The sequence below is a fragment of the Rhinoderma darwinii genome, unplaced genomic scaffold, assembly GCF_050947455.1.
Source record: "Rhinoderma darwinii isolate aRhiDar2 unplaced genomic scaffold, aRhiDar2.hap1 Scaffold_3923, whole genome shotgun sequence".
NCBI lineage: Eukaryota > Metazoa > Chordata > Amphibia > Anura > Rhinodermatidae > Rhinoderma > Rhinoderma darwinii.
The window spans coordinates 15,728-31,291 of record NW_027463543.1 but is presented as its reverse complement, the minus strand read 5'-3'; the positions used below and the strand labels follow the sequence as shown (position 1 = coordinate 31,291).

General features: G+C 43.1%; 1 protein-coding gene across 1 annotated transcript in view; it reads left to right on the top strand.

Moving 5' to 3' along the window:
• LOC142708460 (endothelin-converting enzyme 1-like) overlaps positions 1-15,564 on the top strand; it is a gene marked incomplete at its 3' end in the record, with an annotated part of 46,235 nt that overhangs the window by 15,204 nt on the left and 15,467 nt on the right. Inside the window, exons 2-4 of the mRNA XM_075848385.1 lie at positions 1,874-1,960; positions 13,210-13,351; positions 14,119-14,328. Coding sequence (XP_075704500.1) covers positions 1,874-1,960; positions 13,210-13,351; positions 14,119-14,328 — 439 coding nt within the window. The remainder of the gene's footprint in view (positions 1-1,873; positions 1,961-13,209; positions 13,352-14,118; positions 14,329-15,564) is intronic.

The following is a 15,564-nucleotide window of genomic DNA, read 5'->3' as shown; positions in this document are numbered from 1 at the left end:
CAGGATAAGTAATGTAATGTATGTACACAGTGACTCCACCAGCAGAATAGTGAGTGCAGCTCTGGGGTATAATACAGGATGTAACTCAGGATCAGTACAGGATAAGTAATGTAATGTATGTACACAGTGACTCCACCAGCAGAATAGTGAGCGCAGCTCTGGAGTATAATACAGGATATAACTCAGGATCAGTACAGGATAAGTAATATAATGTATGTACACAGTGACTCCACCAGCAGAATAGTGAGTGCAGCTCTGGAGTATAATACAGGATGTAACTCAGGATCAGTACAGGATAAGTAATGTAATGTATGTACACAGTGACTCCACCGGCAGAATAGTGAGTGCAGCTCTGGAGTATAATACAGGATGTAACTCAGGATCAGTACAGGATAAGTGATGTAATGTATGTACACAGTGACTCCACCGGCAGAATAGTGAGTGCAGCTCTGGGGTATAATACAGGATATAACTCAGGATCAGTACGGGATAAGTAATGTATGTACACAGTGACTCCACCAGCAGAATAGTGAGTGCAGCTCTGGAGTATAATACCGGATATAACTCAGGATCAGTACAGGATAAGTAATGTAATGTATGTACACAGTGACTCCACCAGCAGAATAGTGAGTGCAGCTCTGGAGAATAATACAGGATGTAACTCAGGATCAGTACAGGATAAGTAATGTATGTACACAGTGACTCCACCAGCAGAATAGTGAGCGCAGCTCTGGAGTATAATACAGGATATAACTCAGGATCAGTACAGGATAAGTAATATAATGTATGTACACAGTGACTCCACCGGCAGAATAGTGAGTGCAGCTCTGGAGTATAATACAGGATGTAACTCAGGATCAGTACAGGATAAGTGATGTAATGTATGTACACAGTGACTCCACCGGCAGAATAGTGAGTGCAGCTCTGGAGTATAATACAGGATATAACTCAGGATCAGTACAGGATAAGTAATGTATGTACACAGTGACCCCACCAGCAGAATAGTGAGTGCAGCTCTGGAGTATAATACAGGCTGTAACTCAGGATCAGTACAGGATAAGTAATGTATGTACACAGTGACTCCACCAGCAGAATAGTGAGTGCAGCTCTGGAGTATAATACAGGCTGTAACTCAGGATTAGTACAGGATAAGTAATGTAATGTATGTACACAGTGACTCCACCAGCAGAATAGTGAGTGCAGCTCTGGAGTATAATACAGGATATAACTCAGGATCAGTACAGGATAAGTAATGTATGTACACAGTGACTCCACCAGCAGAATAGTGAGTACAGCTCTGGAGTATAATACAGGATGAGGCATGTATGTACACTGACTCTGCTGATTATGGAGTTTATACTTCGGTGAATGATGGGGTTTGTAGTATTCCTGGTAAACGTCTGTAGGTTTTCTCGTGTCTGGACCTTGTTTCCTCCTCGGCACCCGGGGGGGGGGGGGGGGGGGGGGTTAATGCTGTTCCCCTCCCTCAATGTGTGAGTGGCTGCAGTTAATAATGGCAGGAAGGAGGGGGGGGGGGCAGAGTTGAAGCTAGAACGACATAATAGTGCGCAGGCTGGGGGCAGAGATGGCCGTGGTGGTCGGGTGGTGAGACTAGAAAGTATGTGCCCCCTGGTAGCCGTCACGTGCCCCTGCAGCGTTACATAAGGAGTCCTGGTGTGGGTGGTCCCGTCAGCTGCGGCTCCTCTTGTATTGACTTGGGGTTTGATCCTGGGAGATGTGGGGCCGGGGCAGCAGGAGGGTGGGGAGGGGTGGTGGGTCCTGGGTTTAGGTGCCCCCTTGTGCCCGGCATCTGGTCGGTGTCGTCCGGTTCATGGAGCTGCTGAGAGATTCTGTTGTACTTTTCACCTTTCAGATGTCGTCCTACAAGAGAGCGACGCTGGACGAGGAGGATCTGGTGGATTCCATCCATGAGGGCGAGGTGTACCCCAGTGGAGCGCAGGTATGGGGGTCTCTGTACATGTTGGGGGGCCACCAATAAGTCATAATGGGAGATGTTTAATCCTTCTACAACCTGGAGGCTCCGCTCTGAAGAGCTTACAATCTAATGCCTGCCAGTGTGGCCGCTGTGGCTGATGCCCTCCCCTCCTGGGGGGTAAATACTGTCACTGCAGGGGGCTCATGTAATTAGGTCTTCGTCTCCCTACCCCCGCTGTGTTGTCTCAGGACATTCGTGGTCCGTGGCCTCTTGTCCCCGGGTTGGTGTCATGGAGCAGATCTTGGGGTGCACTTTGTGGGGTCCTGGTCTGGTGTGTGGGCTGCTTGTACCCCTCCTGTGGCGCCAGCCCCTTGCTGTGATATCCTCTCCGCGCCTAGAGAGCAGACCTCAGTGCAACAGCAGAGCTTTCTCCTTCCAGAAGCAGCGGCAGATGTTGATAAATGAGGCTTGGAGAAGAGTGTAGATTGTAAGCTCCAGAGACCAGGGACTGGGTGGGGAGCCGGGAGCTTGTAGAGACCGACTAATCTGAGCAGGGAGTGGAGATGTTTTACATTCCGGATGTGTCGCCCGGCCAAAAACACAATGGAAACCTGAGCTGCCCCTGCTCTGCCAGGTGGACCGGGACTAACCCCAGTCCTCATATTAAAGGACCAGTCACCCTCATAGCACTAGTATAAGCTGTGGTCTAAGGAGCGGCTGATATCAGTCACACATATGATGTAATGTCTGGAGGATATAATAGTACTGGAGTGTTATAAGAGGAGCGGCTGATATCAGTCACATGTGATGTAATGTCTCTGGAGGATATAATAGTGCTGGAGTGATATAAGGGGAGCGGCTGATATCAGTCACACATATGATGTAATGTCTCTGGAGGATATAATAGTACTGGAGTGATATAAGAGGAGCGGCTGATATCAGTCACATATATGATGTAATGTCTCTGGAGGATATAATAGTACTGGAGTGTTATAAGAGGAGCGGCTGATATCAGTCACATATATGATGTAATGTCTGGAGGATATAATAGTGCTGGAGTGATATAAGAGGAGCGGCTGATATCAGTCACACATATGATGTAATGTCTCTGGAGGATATAATAGTGCTGGAGTGTTATAGGAGGAGCGGCTGATATCAGTCACATATGTGATGTAATGTCTCTGGAGGATATAATAGTACTGGAGTGATATAAGAGGAGCGGCTGATATCAGTCACATATGATGTAATGTCTCTGGAGGATATAATAGTACTGGAGTGATATAAGAGGAGCGGCTGATATCAGTCACATATGATGTAATGTCTCTGGAGGATATAATAGTGCTGGAGTGATATAAGAGGAGCGGCTGATATCAGTCACATATGATGTAATGTCTCTGGAGGATATAATAGTACTGGAGTGATATAAGAGGAGCGGCTGATATCAGTCACATATGATGTAATGTCTCTGGAGGATATAATAGTGCTGGAGTGATATAAGAGGAGCGGCTGATATCAGTCACATATGATGTAATGTCTCTGGAGGATATAATAGTACTGGAGTGATATAAGAGGAGCGGCTGATATCAGTCACACATATGATGTCATGTCTCTGGAGGATATAATAGTGCTGGAGTGATATAAGAGGAGCGGCTGATATCAGTCACATGTGATGTAATGTCTGGAGGATATAATAGTACTGGAGTGATATAAGAGGAGCGGCTGATATCAGTCACATATGATGTAATGTCTCTGGAGGATATAATAGTACTGGAGTGATATAAGAGGAGCGGCTGATATCAGTCACATATGATGTAATGTCTGGAGGATATAATAGTGCTGGAGTGTTATAAGAGGAGCGGCTGATATCAGTCACATATATGATGTAATGTCTCTGGAGGATATAATAGTACTGGAGTGATATAAGAGGAGCGGCTGATATCAGTCACACATATGATGTAATGTCTCTGGAGGATATAATAGTGCTGGAGTGATATAAGAGGAGCGGCTGATATCAGTCACACATATGATGTAATGTATCTGGAGGATATAATAGTACTGGAGTGATATAAGAGGAGCGGCTGATATCAGTCACACATATGATGTAATGTCTCTGGAGGATATAATAGTACTGGAGTGATATAAGAGGAGCGGCTGATATCAGTCACATATGATGTAATGTCTCTGGAGGATATAATAGTGCTGGAGTGATATAAGAGGAGCGGCTGATATCAGTCACATATGATGTAATGTCTCTGGAGGATATAATAGTACTGGAGTGATATAAGAGGAGCGGCTGATATCAGTCACATGTGATGTAATGTCTGGAGGATATAATAGTACTGGAGTGATATAAGAGGAGCGGCTGATATCAGTCACATATGATGTAATGTCTCTGGAGGATATAATAGTACTGGAGTGATATAAGAGGAGCGGCTGATATCAGTCACATATGATGTAATGTCTGGAGGATATAATAGTGCTGGAGTGTTATAAGAGGAGCGGCTGATATCAGTCACATATATGATGTAATGTCTCTGGAGGATATAATAGTACTGGAGTGATATAAGAGGAGCGGCTGATATCAGTCACACATATGATGTAATGTCTCTGGAGGATATAATAGTGCTGGAGTGTTATAAGAGGAGCGGCTGATATCAGTCACACATATGATGTAATGTCTGGAGGATATAATAGTACTGGAGTGTTATAAGAGGAGCGGCTGATATCAGTCACATATGATGTAATGTCTCTGGAGGATATAATAGTGCTGGAGTGTTATAAGAGGAGCGGCTGATATCAGTCACATATGATGTAATGTCTCTGGAGGATATAATAGTACTGGAGTGATATAAGAGCAGCGGCTGATATCAGTCACATATATGATGTAATGTCTCTGGAGGATATAATAGTACTGGAGTGATATAAGAGGAGCGGCTGATATCAGTCACATATGATGTAATGTCTCTGGAGGATATAGTGCTGGAGTGATATAAGAGGAGCGGCTGATATCAGTCACACATATGATGTAATGTCTCTGGAGGATATAATAGTACTGGAGTGATATAAGAGGAGCGGCTGATATCAGTCACATATGATGTAATGTCTCTGGAGGATATAGTGCTGGAGTGATATAAGAGGAGCGGCTGATATCAGTCACACATATGATGTAATGTCTCTGGAGGATATAATAGTACTGGAGTGATATAAGAGGAGCGGCTGATATCAGTCACACATATGATGTAATGTCTGGAGGATATAATAGTACTGGAGGATATAGGAGGAGCGGCTGATATCAGTCACATATGTGATGTAATGTCTCTGGAGGATATAATAGTACTGGAGTGATATAAGAGGAGCGGCTGATATCAGTCACATATATGATGTAATGTCTCTGGAGGATATAATAGTACTGGAGTGATATAAGAGGAGCGGCTGATATCAGTCACATATATAATGTAATGTCTCTGGAGGATATAATAGTGCTGGAGTGATATAAGAGGAGCGGCTGATATCAGTCACACATATGATGTAATGTCTCTGGAGGATATAATAGTGCTGGAGTGTTATAAGAGGAGCGGCTGATATCAGTCACACATATGATGTAATGTCTCTGGAGGATATAATAGTGCTGGAGTGATATCAGTCACACATATGATGTAATGTCTCTGGAGGATATAATAGTGCTGGAGTGATATAAGAGGAGCGGCTGATATCAGTCACACATATGATGTAATGTCTCTGGAGGATATAATAGTACTGGAGTGATATAAGAGGAGCGGCTGATAGCAGTCACATATGATGTAATGTCTCTGGAGGATATAATAGTACTGGAGTGATATAAGAGGAGCGGCTGATATCAGTCACACATATGATGTAATGTCTCTGGAGGATATAATAGTACTGGAGTGATATAAGAGGAGTGGCTGATATCAGTCACACATATGATGTAATGTCTCTGGAGGATATAATAGTACTGGAGTGATATAAGAGGAGTGGCTGATATCAGTCACACATATGATGTAATGTCTGGAGGATATAATAGTACTGGAGTGATATAAGAGGAGCGGCTGATATCAGTCACACATATGATGTAATGTCTCTGGAGGATATAATAGTACTGGAGTGATATAAGAGGAGCGGCTGATATCAGTCACATATGATGTAATGTCTCTGGAGGATATAATAGTACTGGAGTGATATAAGAGGAGCGGCTGATATCAGTCATATATGATGTAATGTCTCTGGAGGATATAATAGTGCTGGAGTGATATAAGAGGAGCGGCTGATATCAGTCACATATGATGTAATGTCTCTGGAGGATATAATAGTACTGGAGTGATATAAGAGGAGCGGCTGATATCAGTCACACATATGATGTAATGTCTCTGGAGGATATAATAGTGCTGGAGTGTTATAAGAGGAGCGGCTGATATCAGTCACACATATGATGTAATGTCTCTGGAGGATATAATAGTGCTGGAGTGATATCAGTCACACATATGATGTAATGTCTCTGGAGGATATAATAGTGCTGGAGTGATATAAGAGGAGCGGCTGATATCAGTCACACATATGATGTAATGTCTCTGGAGGATATAATAGTACTGGAGTGATATAAGAGGAGCGGCTGATATCAGTCACACATATGATGTAATGTCTCTGGAGGATATAATAGTACTGGAGTGATATAAGAGGAGCGGCTGATATCAGTCACATATGATGTAATATCTCTGGAGTATATAATAGTACTGGAGTGATATAAGAGGAGCGGCTGATATCAGTCACATATATGATGTAATGTCTCTGGAGGATATAATAGTACTGGAGTGATATAAGAGGAGCGGCTGATATCAGTCACACATATGATGTAATGTCTCTGCAGGATATAATAGTACTGGAGTGATATAAGAGGAGCGGCTGATATCAGTCACACATATGATGTAATGTCTCTGGAGGATATAATAGTGCTGGAGTGATATAAGAGGAGCGGCTGATATCAGTCACACATATGATGTAATGTCTGGAGGATATAATAGTACTGGAGTGATATAAGAGGAGCGGCTGATATCAGTCACACATATGATGTAATGTCTGGAGGATATAATAGTGCTGGAGTGATATAAGAGGAGCGGCTGATATCAGTCACATATGATGTAATGTCTCTGGAGAATATAATAGTACTGGAGTGATATAAGAGGAGCGGCTGATATCAGTCACACATATGATGTAATGTCTCTGGGGGATATAATAGTACTGGAGTGATATAAGAGGAGCGGCTGATATCAGTCACACATATGATGTAATGTCTGGAGGATATAATAGTACTGGAGTGATATAAGAGGAGCGGCTGATATCAGTCACACATATGATGTAATGTCTGGAGGATATAATAGTACTGGAGTGATATAAGAGGAGCGGCTGATATCAGTCACACATATGATGTAATGTCTGGAGGATATAATAGTGCTGGAGTGATATAAGAGGAGCGGCTGATATCAGTCACATATGATGTAATGTCTCTGGAGGATATAATAGTGCTGGAGTGATATAAGAGGAGCGGCTGATATCAGTCACATATGATGTAATGTCTCTGGAGGATATAATAGTGCTGGAGTGATATAAGAGGAGCGGCTGATATCAGTCACACATATGATGTAATGTCTGGAGGATATAATAGTGCTGGAGTGATATAAGAGGAGCGGCTGATATCAGTCACATATGATGTAATGTCTCTGGAGGATATAATAGTACTGGAGTGATATAAGAGGTGTGGCTGATATCAGTCACACATATGATGTAATGTCTGGAGGATATAATAGTGCTGGAGTGATATAAGAGGAGCGGCTGATATCAGTCACACACATGATGTAATGTCTCTGGAGGATATAATAGTACTGGAGTGATATAAGAGGAGCGGCTGATATCAGTCACATATATGATGTAATGTCTCTGGAGGATATAATAGTGCTGGAGTGATATAAGAGGAGCGGCTGATATCAGTCACACACATGATGTAATGTCTCTGGAGGATATAATAGTACTGGAGTGATATAAGAGGAGCGGCTGATATCAGTCACATATATGATGTAATGTCTGGAGGATATAATAGTACTGGAGTGATATAAGAGGAGCGGCTGATATCAGTCACACATATGATGTAATGTCTCTGGAGGATATAATAGTACTGGAGTGATATAAGAGGAGCGGCTGATATCAGTCACATATGATGTAATGTCTCTGGTGGATATAATAGTGCTGGAGTGTTATAAGAGGAGCATCTGATATCAGTCACACATATGATGTAATGTCTCTGGAGGATATAATAGTACTGGAGTGATATAAGAGGAGCGGCTGATATCAGTCACACATATGATGTAATGTCTCTGGAGGATATAATAGTACTGGAGTGATATAAGAGGAGCGGCTGATATCAGTCACATATGATGTAATGTCTCTGGAGGATATAATAGTACTGGAGTGATATAAGAGGAGCGGCTGATATCAGTCATATATGATGTAATGTCTCTGGAGGATATAATAGTGCTGGAGTGATATAAGAGGAGCGGCTGATATCAGTCAGACATATGATGTAATGTCTCTGGAGGATATAATAGTACTGGAGTGATATAAGAGGAGCGGCTGATATCAGTCACATATATAATGTAATGTCTCTGGAGGATATAATAGTGCTGGAGTGATATAAGAGGAGCGGCTGATATCAGTCACACATATGATGTAATGTCTCTGGAGGATATAATAGTGCTGGAGTGTTATAAGAGGAGCGGCTGATATCAGTCACACATATGATGTAATGTCTCTGGAGGATATAATAGTGCTGGAGTGATATCAGTCACACATATGATGTAATGTCTCTGGAGGATATAATAGTGCTGGAGTGATATAAGAGGAGCGGCTGATATCAGTCACACATATGATGTAATGTCTCTGGAGGATATAATAGTACTGGAGTGATATAAGAGGAGCGGCTGATAGCAGTCACATATGATGTAATGTCTCTGGAGGATATAATAGTACTGGAGTGATATAAGAGGGGCGGCTGATATCAGTCACATATGATGTAATGTCTCTGGAGGATATAATAGTACTGGAGTGATATAAGAGGAGTGGCTGATATCAGTCACACATATGATGTAATGTCTGGAGGATATAATAGTACTGGAGTGATATAAGAGGAGCGGCTGATATCAGTCACATATGATGTAATGTCTCTGGAGGATATAATAGTACTGGAGTGATATAAGAGGAGCGGCTGATATCAGTCATATATGATGTAATGTCTCTGGAGGATATAATAGTGCTGGAGTGATATAAGAGGAGCGGCTGATATCAGTCACATATGATGTAATGTCTCTGGAGGATATAATAGTACTGGAGTGATATAAGAGGAGCGGCTGATATCAGTCACACATATGATGTAATGTCTCTGGAGGATATAATAGTGCTGGAGTGTTATAAGAGGAGCGGCTGATATCAGTCACACATATGATGTAATGTCTCTGGAGGATATAATAGTGCTGGAGTGATATAAGAGGACCGGCTGATATCAGTCACACATATGATGTAATGTCTCTGGAGGATATAATAGTACTGGAGTGTTATAAGAGGAGCGGCTGATATCAGTCACATATATGATGTAATGTCTCTGGAGGATATAATACTACTGGAGTGATATAAGAGGAGCGGCTGATATCAGTCACATATATGATGTAATGTCTCTGGAGGATATAATAGTACTGGAGTGATATAAGAGGAGCGGCTGATATCAGTCACACATATGATGTAATGTCTCTGGAGGATATAATAGTGCTGGAGTGATATAAGAGGAGCGGCTGATATCAGTCACATATATGATGTAATGTCTCTGGAGGATATAATAGTACTGGAGTGATATAAGAGGAGCGGCTGATATCAGTCACACATATGATGTAATGTCTCTGGAGGATATAATAGTACTGGAGTGATATAAGAGGAGCGGCTGATATCAGTCACACATATGATGTAATGTCTCTGGAGGATATAATAGTACTGGAGTGATATAAGAGGAGCGGCTGATATCAGTCACACATATGATGTAATGTCTCTGGAGGATATAATAGTACTGGAGTGATATAAGAGGAGCGGCTGATATCAGTCACACATATGATGTAATGTCTCTGGAGGATATAATAGTACTGGAGTGATATAAGAGGATTGGCTGATATCAGTCACATATGATGTAATGTCTGGAGGATATAATAGTGCTGGAGTGATATAAGAGGAGCGGCTGATATCAGTCACACATATGATGTAATGTCTCTGGAGGATATAATAGTACTGGAGTGATATAAGAGGAGCGGCTGATATCAGTCACATATGATGTAATATCTCTGGAGTATATAATAGTACTGGAGTGATATAAGAGGAGCGGCTGATATCAGTCACATATATGATGTAATGTCTCTGGAGGATATAATAGTACTGGAGTGATATAAGAGGAGCGGCTGATATCAGTCACACATATGATGTAATGTCTCTGCAGGATATAATAGTACTGGAGTGTTATAAGAGGAGCGGCTGATATCAGTCACACATATGATGTAATGTCTGGAGGATATAATAGTGCTGGAGTGATATAAGAGGAGCGGCTGATATCAGTCACATATGATGTAATGTCTCTGGAGAATATAATAGTACTGGAGTGATATAAGAGGAGCGGCTGATATCAGTCACACATATGATGTAATGTCTCTGGGGGATATAATAGTACTGGAGTGATATAAGAGGAGCGGCTGATATCAGTCACACATGATGTAATGTCTGGAGGATATAATAGTACTGGAGTGATATAAGAGGAGCGGCTGATATCAGTCACACATATGATGTAATGTCTGGAGGATATAATAGTACTGGAGTGATATAAGAGGAGCGGCTGATATCAGTCACACATATGATGTAATGTCTGGAGGATATAATAGTGCTGGAGTGATATAAGAGGAGCGGCTGATATCAGTCACATATGATGTAATGTCTCTGGAGGATATAATAGTGCTGGAGTGATATAAGAGGAGCGGCTGATATCAGTCACATATGATGTAATGTCTCTGGAGGATATAATAGTGCTGGAGTGATATAAGAGGAGCGGCTGATATCAGTCACACATATGATGTAATGTCTGGAGGATATAATAGTGCTGGAGTGATATAAGAGGAGCGGCTGATATCAGTCACACATATGATGTAATGTCTGGAGGATATAATAGTACTGGAGTGTTATAAGAGGAGCGGCTGATATCAGTCACACATATGATGTAATGTCTCTGGAGGATATAATAGTGCTGGAGTGATATAAGAGGAGCGGCTGATATCAGTCACATATGATGTAATGTCTCTGGAGGATATAATAGTACTGGAGTGATATAAGAGGAGCGGCTGATATCAGTCAGACATATGATGTAATGTCTCTGGAGGATATAATAGTACTGGAGTGATATAAGAGGAGCGGCTGATATCAGTCACATATATGATGTAATGTCTCTGGAGGATATAATAGTGCTGGAGTGTTATAAGAGGAGCAGCTGATATCAGTCACATATATGATGTAATGTCTCTGGAGGATATAATAGTACTGGAGTGATATAAGAGGAGCGGCTGATATCAGTCACATATGATGTAAATGTCTCTGGAGGATATAATAGTACTGGAGTGATATAAGAGGAGCGGCTGATATCAGTCACATATGATGTAATGTCTCTGGAGGATATAATAGTACTGGAGTGATATAAGAGGAGCGGCTGATATCAGTCACACATATGATGTAATGTCTCTGGAGGATATAATAGTGCTGGAGTGATATAAGAGGAGCGGCTGATATCAGTCACACATATGATGTAATGTCTCTGGAGGATATAATAGTACTGGAGTGATATAAGAGGAGCGGCTGATATCGGTCACATATGATGTAATGTCTCTGGAGGATATAATAGTGCTGGAGTGATATAAGAGGAGCGGCTGATATCAGTCACATATGTGATGTAATGTCTCTGGAGGATATAATAGTGCTGGAGTGATATAAGAGGAGCGGCTGATATCAGTCACACATGATGTAATGTCTCTGAAGGATATAATAGTGCTGGAGTGTTATAAGAGGAGCGGCTGATATCAGTCACACATATGATGTAATGTCTCTGGAGGATATAATAGTGCTGGAGTGATATAAGAGGAGCGGCTGATATCAGTCACACATGATGTAATGTCTCTGGAGGATATAATAGTACTGGAGTGTTATAAGAGGAGCGGCTGATATCAGTCACATATGATGTAATGTCTCTGGAGGATATAATAGTGCTGGAGTTATATAAGAGGAGCGGCTGATATCAGTCACACATATGATGTAATGTCTCTGGAGGATATAATAGTACTGGAGTGATATAAGAGGAGCGGCTGATATCAGTCACACATATGATGTAATGTCTCTGGAGGGTATAATAGTACTGGAGTGATATAAGAGGAGTGGCTGATATCAGTCACACATATGATGTAATGTCTCTGGAGGATATAATAGTGCTGGAGTTATATAAGAGGAGCGGCTGATATCAGTCACACATATGATGTAATGTCTCTGGAGGATATAATAGTACTGGAGTGATATAAGAGGAGCGGCTGATATCAGTCACATATGATGTAATGTCTCTGGAGGATATAATAGTACTGGAGTGATATAAGAGGAGCGGCTGATATCAGTCACATATATGATGTAATGTCTCTGGAGGATATAATAGTACTGGAGTGATATAAGAGGAGTGGCTGATATCAGTCACATATAATGTAATGTCTCTGGAGGATATAATACTACTGGAGTGATATAAGAGGAGCGGCTGATATCAGTCACATATGATGTAATGTCTCTGGAGGATATAATAGTACTGGAGTGATATAAGAGGAGCGGCTGATATCAGTCACACATGTGATGTAATGTCTCTGGAGGATATAATAGTGCTGGAGTGATATAAGAGGAGCGGCTGATATCAGTCACATGTCTCTGGAGGTTCTCTTTTCCGGGGCACTGAGCGCCTCTTGTCTGGATCGTCTCCAGGTCGTCCTTATCCGTTATCCAAGTAAGGGGAAGTTCTGTGCACGGGGGGGGGGTCCCATAAAGAGAACGCCCGACAGAGAGGTGGTTAATATCTGGTGTTTTCGGTTCCTGTAATTTGGCGGCCTCTTCTTTGGTCGCTGTTCTCGGCGCCGCACGTCCTGTTAACCTCTTGTCGTCCACAGGTGAGTCTGCGAGGAGGACGACACCGCAGCAGCTGCTGGACGGACCGGACGCACGTAGAGAAGCGGATGCTGGTGCTGGTCGCGGTCCTCGCGGTCGGACTGCTGGCGTGCCTGCTCTCCCTGGTGATCCAGTACCGGAACAGTAAGTGAACGTGTTACCATAGCGACAAATGACCACAGAGTTGTGTTTATGGCGCTCGTCAGTCCCATGTAAGAAGCGTCATCAACGTGAAGCGATATGTTCTGCCGCTTTCTAATACTCTGATTCTGTTCCGCTTTTCAAGATCTCCGTTTGCTGTCAGTAAATGCTAACATTCTGTGTTTTATCCAGAGGCTGAAAATCCATCCTGACCCAAAACATTGTAACAAACCCTCAGCTGTGAGACATTAGGTCAGGATGGATTTTTAACCTCTAGATATAAAGACTGTTCACACTTTCTGACAGCAAGCAGAGATCTTGGTGAGGAATTGACACTTGATTAGAAATTTGCAGGACTCTCCACTATACAGCGCTGACTCTTTAGATACAAGAGACTGGACACCGGCCCTTTAAAGAGAATTCCCACAATCCCTGGTGTCAGTTTACATGGAGCAGGTCGGGGCCCTCGCCCGTTCCTAGCACAGGGGCCACAGCAGCCAGTAACGTGCTCACCCCCGCTGCACTGGACGGCTTCCTATAGAGAAGGGGGAGGGGTGCGGCGCAGTGATGGCGTCTGGTAACATGTAATAACCGAAACCTGCGCTCTTCGTGGCGGCCATTACTGTAACAATCCCCTCCCCCACAAGCCGTAACGGACCACTCCTTTTCTAGCAGCGGGGATGGCAGGGGAGACCCCCGGACTATAAGGGGGTGACTGGTGGGGGGGGGCTGACTGTGGCGTCACCTCTGATGTCTTGTCTGTGCTGCAGATGATCGCACCTGTCTGTCGGAGTCCTGCATCTCGGTGACCAGCGCCATCCTGCGCTCCCTGGACCGCTCCGTGGACCCCTGCCAGGACTTCTACAGCTATTCCTGCGGGGGATGGATCAAGGCCAATCCGGTCCCTGATGGTCACTCCCGCTGGGGCACCTTCAACGAGCTGTGGGAGCACAACCAGGCCGTGATGAAGCATCTGCTGGGTGAGCGCCGCCCGAACCCCCAAATATCCTCCTAAAGGGACTGTACTGAGGTATTACCGGGAAGTAATGGAACTGTACTGAGGTATTACAGGGAAGTAATGGGACTGTACTGAGGTATTACAGGGAAGTAATGGGACTGTACTGAGGTATTACAGGGAAGTAATGGAACTGTACTGAGGTATTACAGGGAAGTAATGGAACTGTACTGAGGTATTACAAGGAAGTAATGGAACTGTACTGGGGTATTACAGGGAAGTAATGGAACTGTACTGAGGTATTACAGGGAAGTAATGGGACTGTACTGAGGTATTACAGGGAAGTAATGGAACTGTACTGAGGTATTACAGGGAAGTAATGGGACTGTACTGAGGTATTACAGGGAAGTAATGGGACTGTACTGAGGTATTACAGGGAAGTAATGGGACTGTACTGAGGTATTACCGGGAAGTAATGGGACTGTACTGAGGTATTACAGGGAAGTAATGGAACTGTACTGAGGTATTACAAGGAAGTAATGGAACTGTACTGGGGTATTACAGGGAAGTAATGGAACTGTACTGAGGTATTACAGGGAAGTAATGGGACTGTACTGAGGTATTACAGGGAAGTAATGGAACTGTACTGAGGTATTACAGGGAAGTAATGGGACTGTACTGAGGTATTACAGGGAAGTAATGGGACTGTACTGAGGTATTACAGGGAAGTAATGGGACTGTACTGAGGTATTACCGGGAAGTAATGGGACTGTACTGGGGTATTACAGGGAAGTAATGGGACTGTACTGAGGTATTACAGGGAAGTAATGGGACTGTACTGAGGTATTACAGGGAAGTAATGGAACTGTACTGAGGTATTACAGGGAAGTAATGGAACTGTACTGAGGTATTACCGGGAAGTAATGGAACTGTACTGAGGTATTACAGGGAAGTAATGGGACTGTACTGAGGTATTACAGGGAAGTAATGGGACTGTACTGAGGTATTACAGGGAAGTAATGGGACTGTACTGAGGTATTACAGGGAAGTAATGGGACTGTACTGAGGTATTACAGGGAAGTAATGGAACTGTACTGAGGTATTACAGGGAAGTAATGGAACTGTACTGAGGTATTACCGGGAAGTAATGGGACTGTACTGAGGTATTACAGGGAAGTAATGGAACTGTACTGAGGTATTACAAGGAAGTAATGGAACTGTACTGGGGTATTACCGGGAAGTAATGGAACTGTACTGAGGT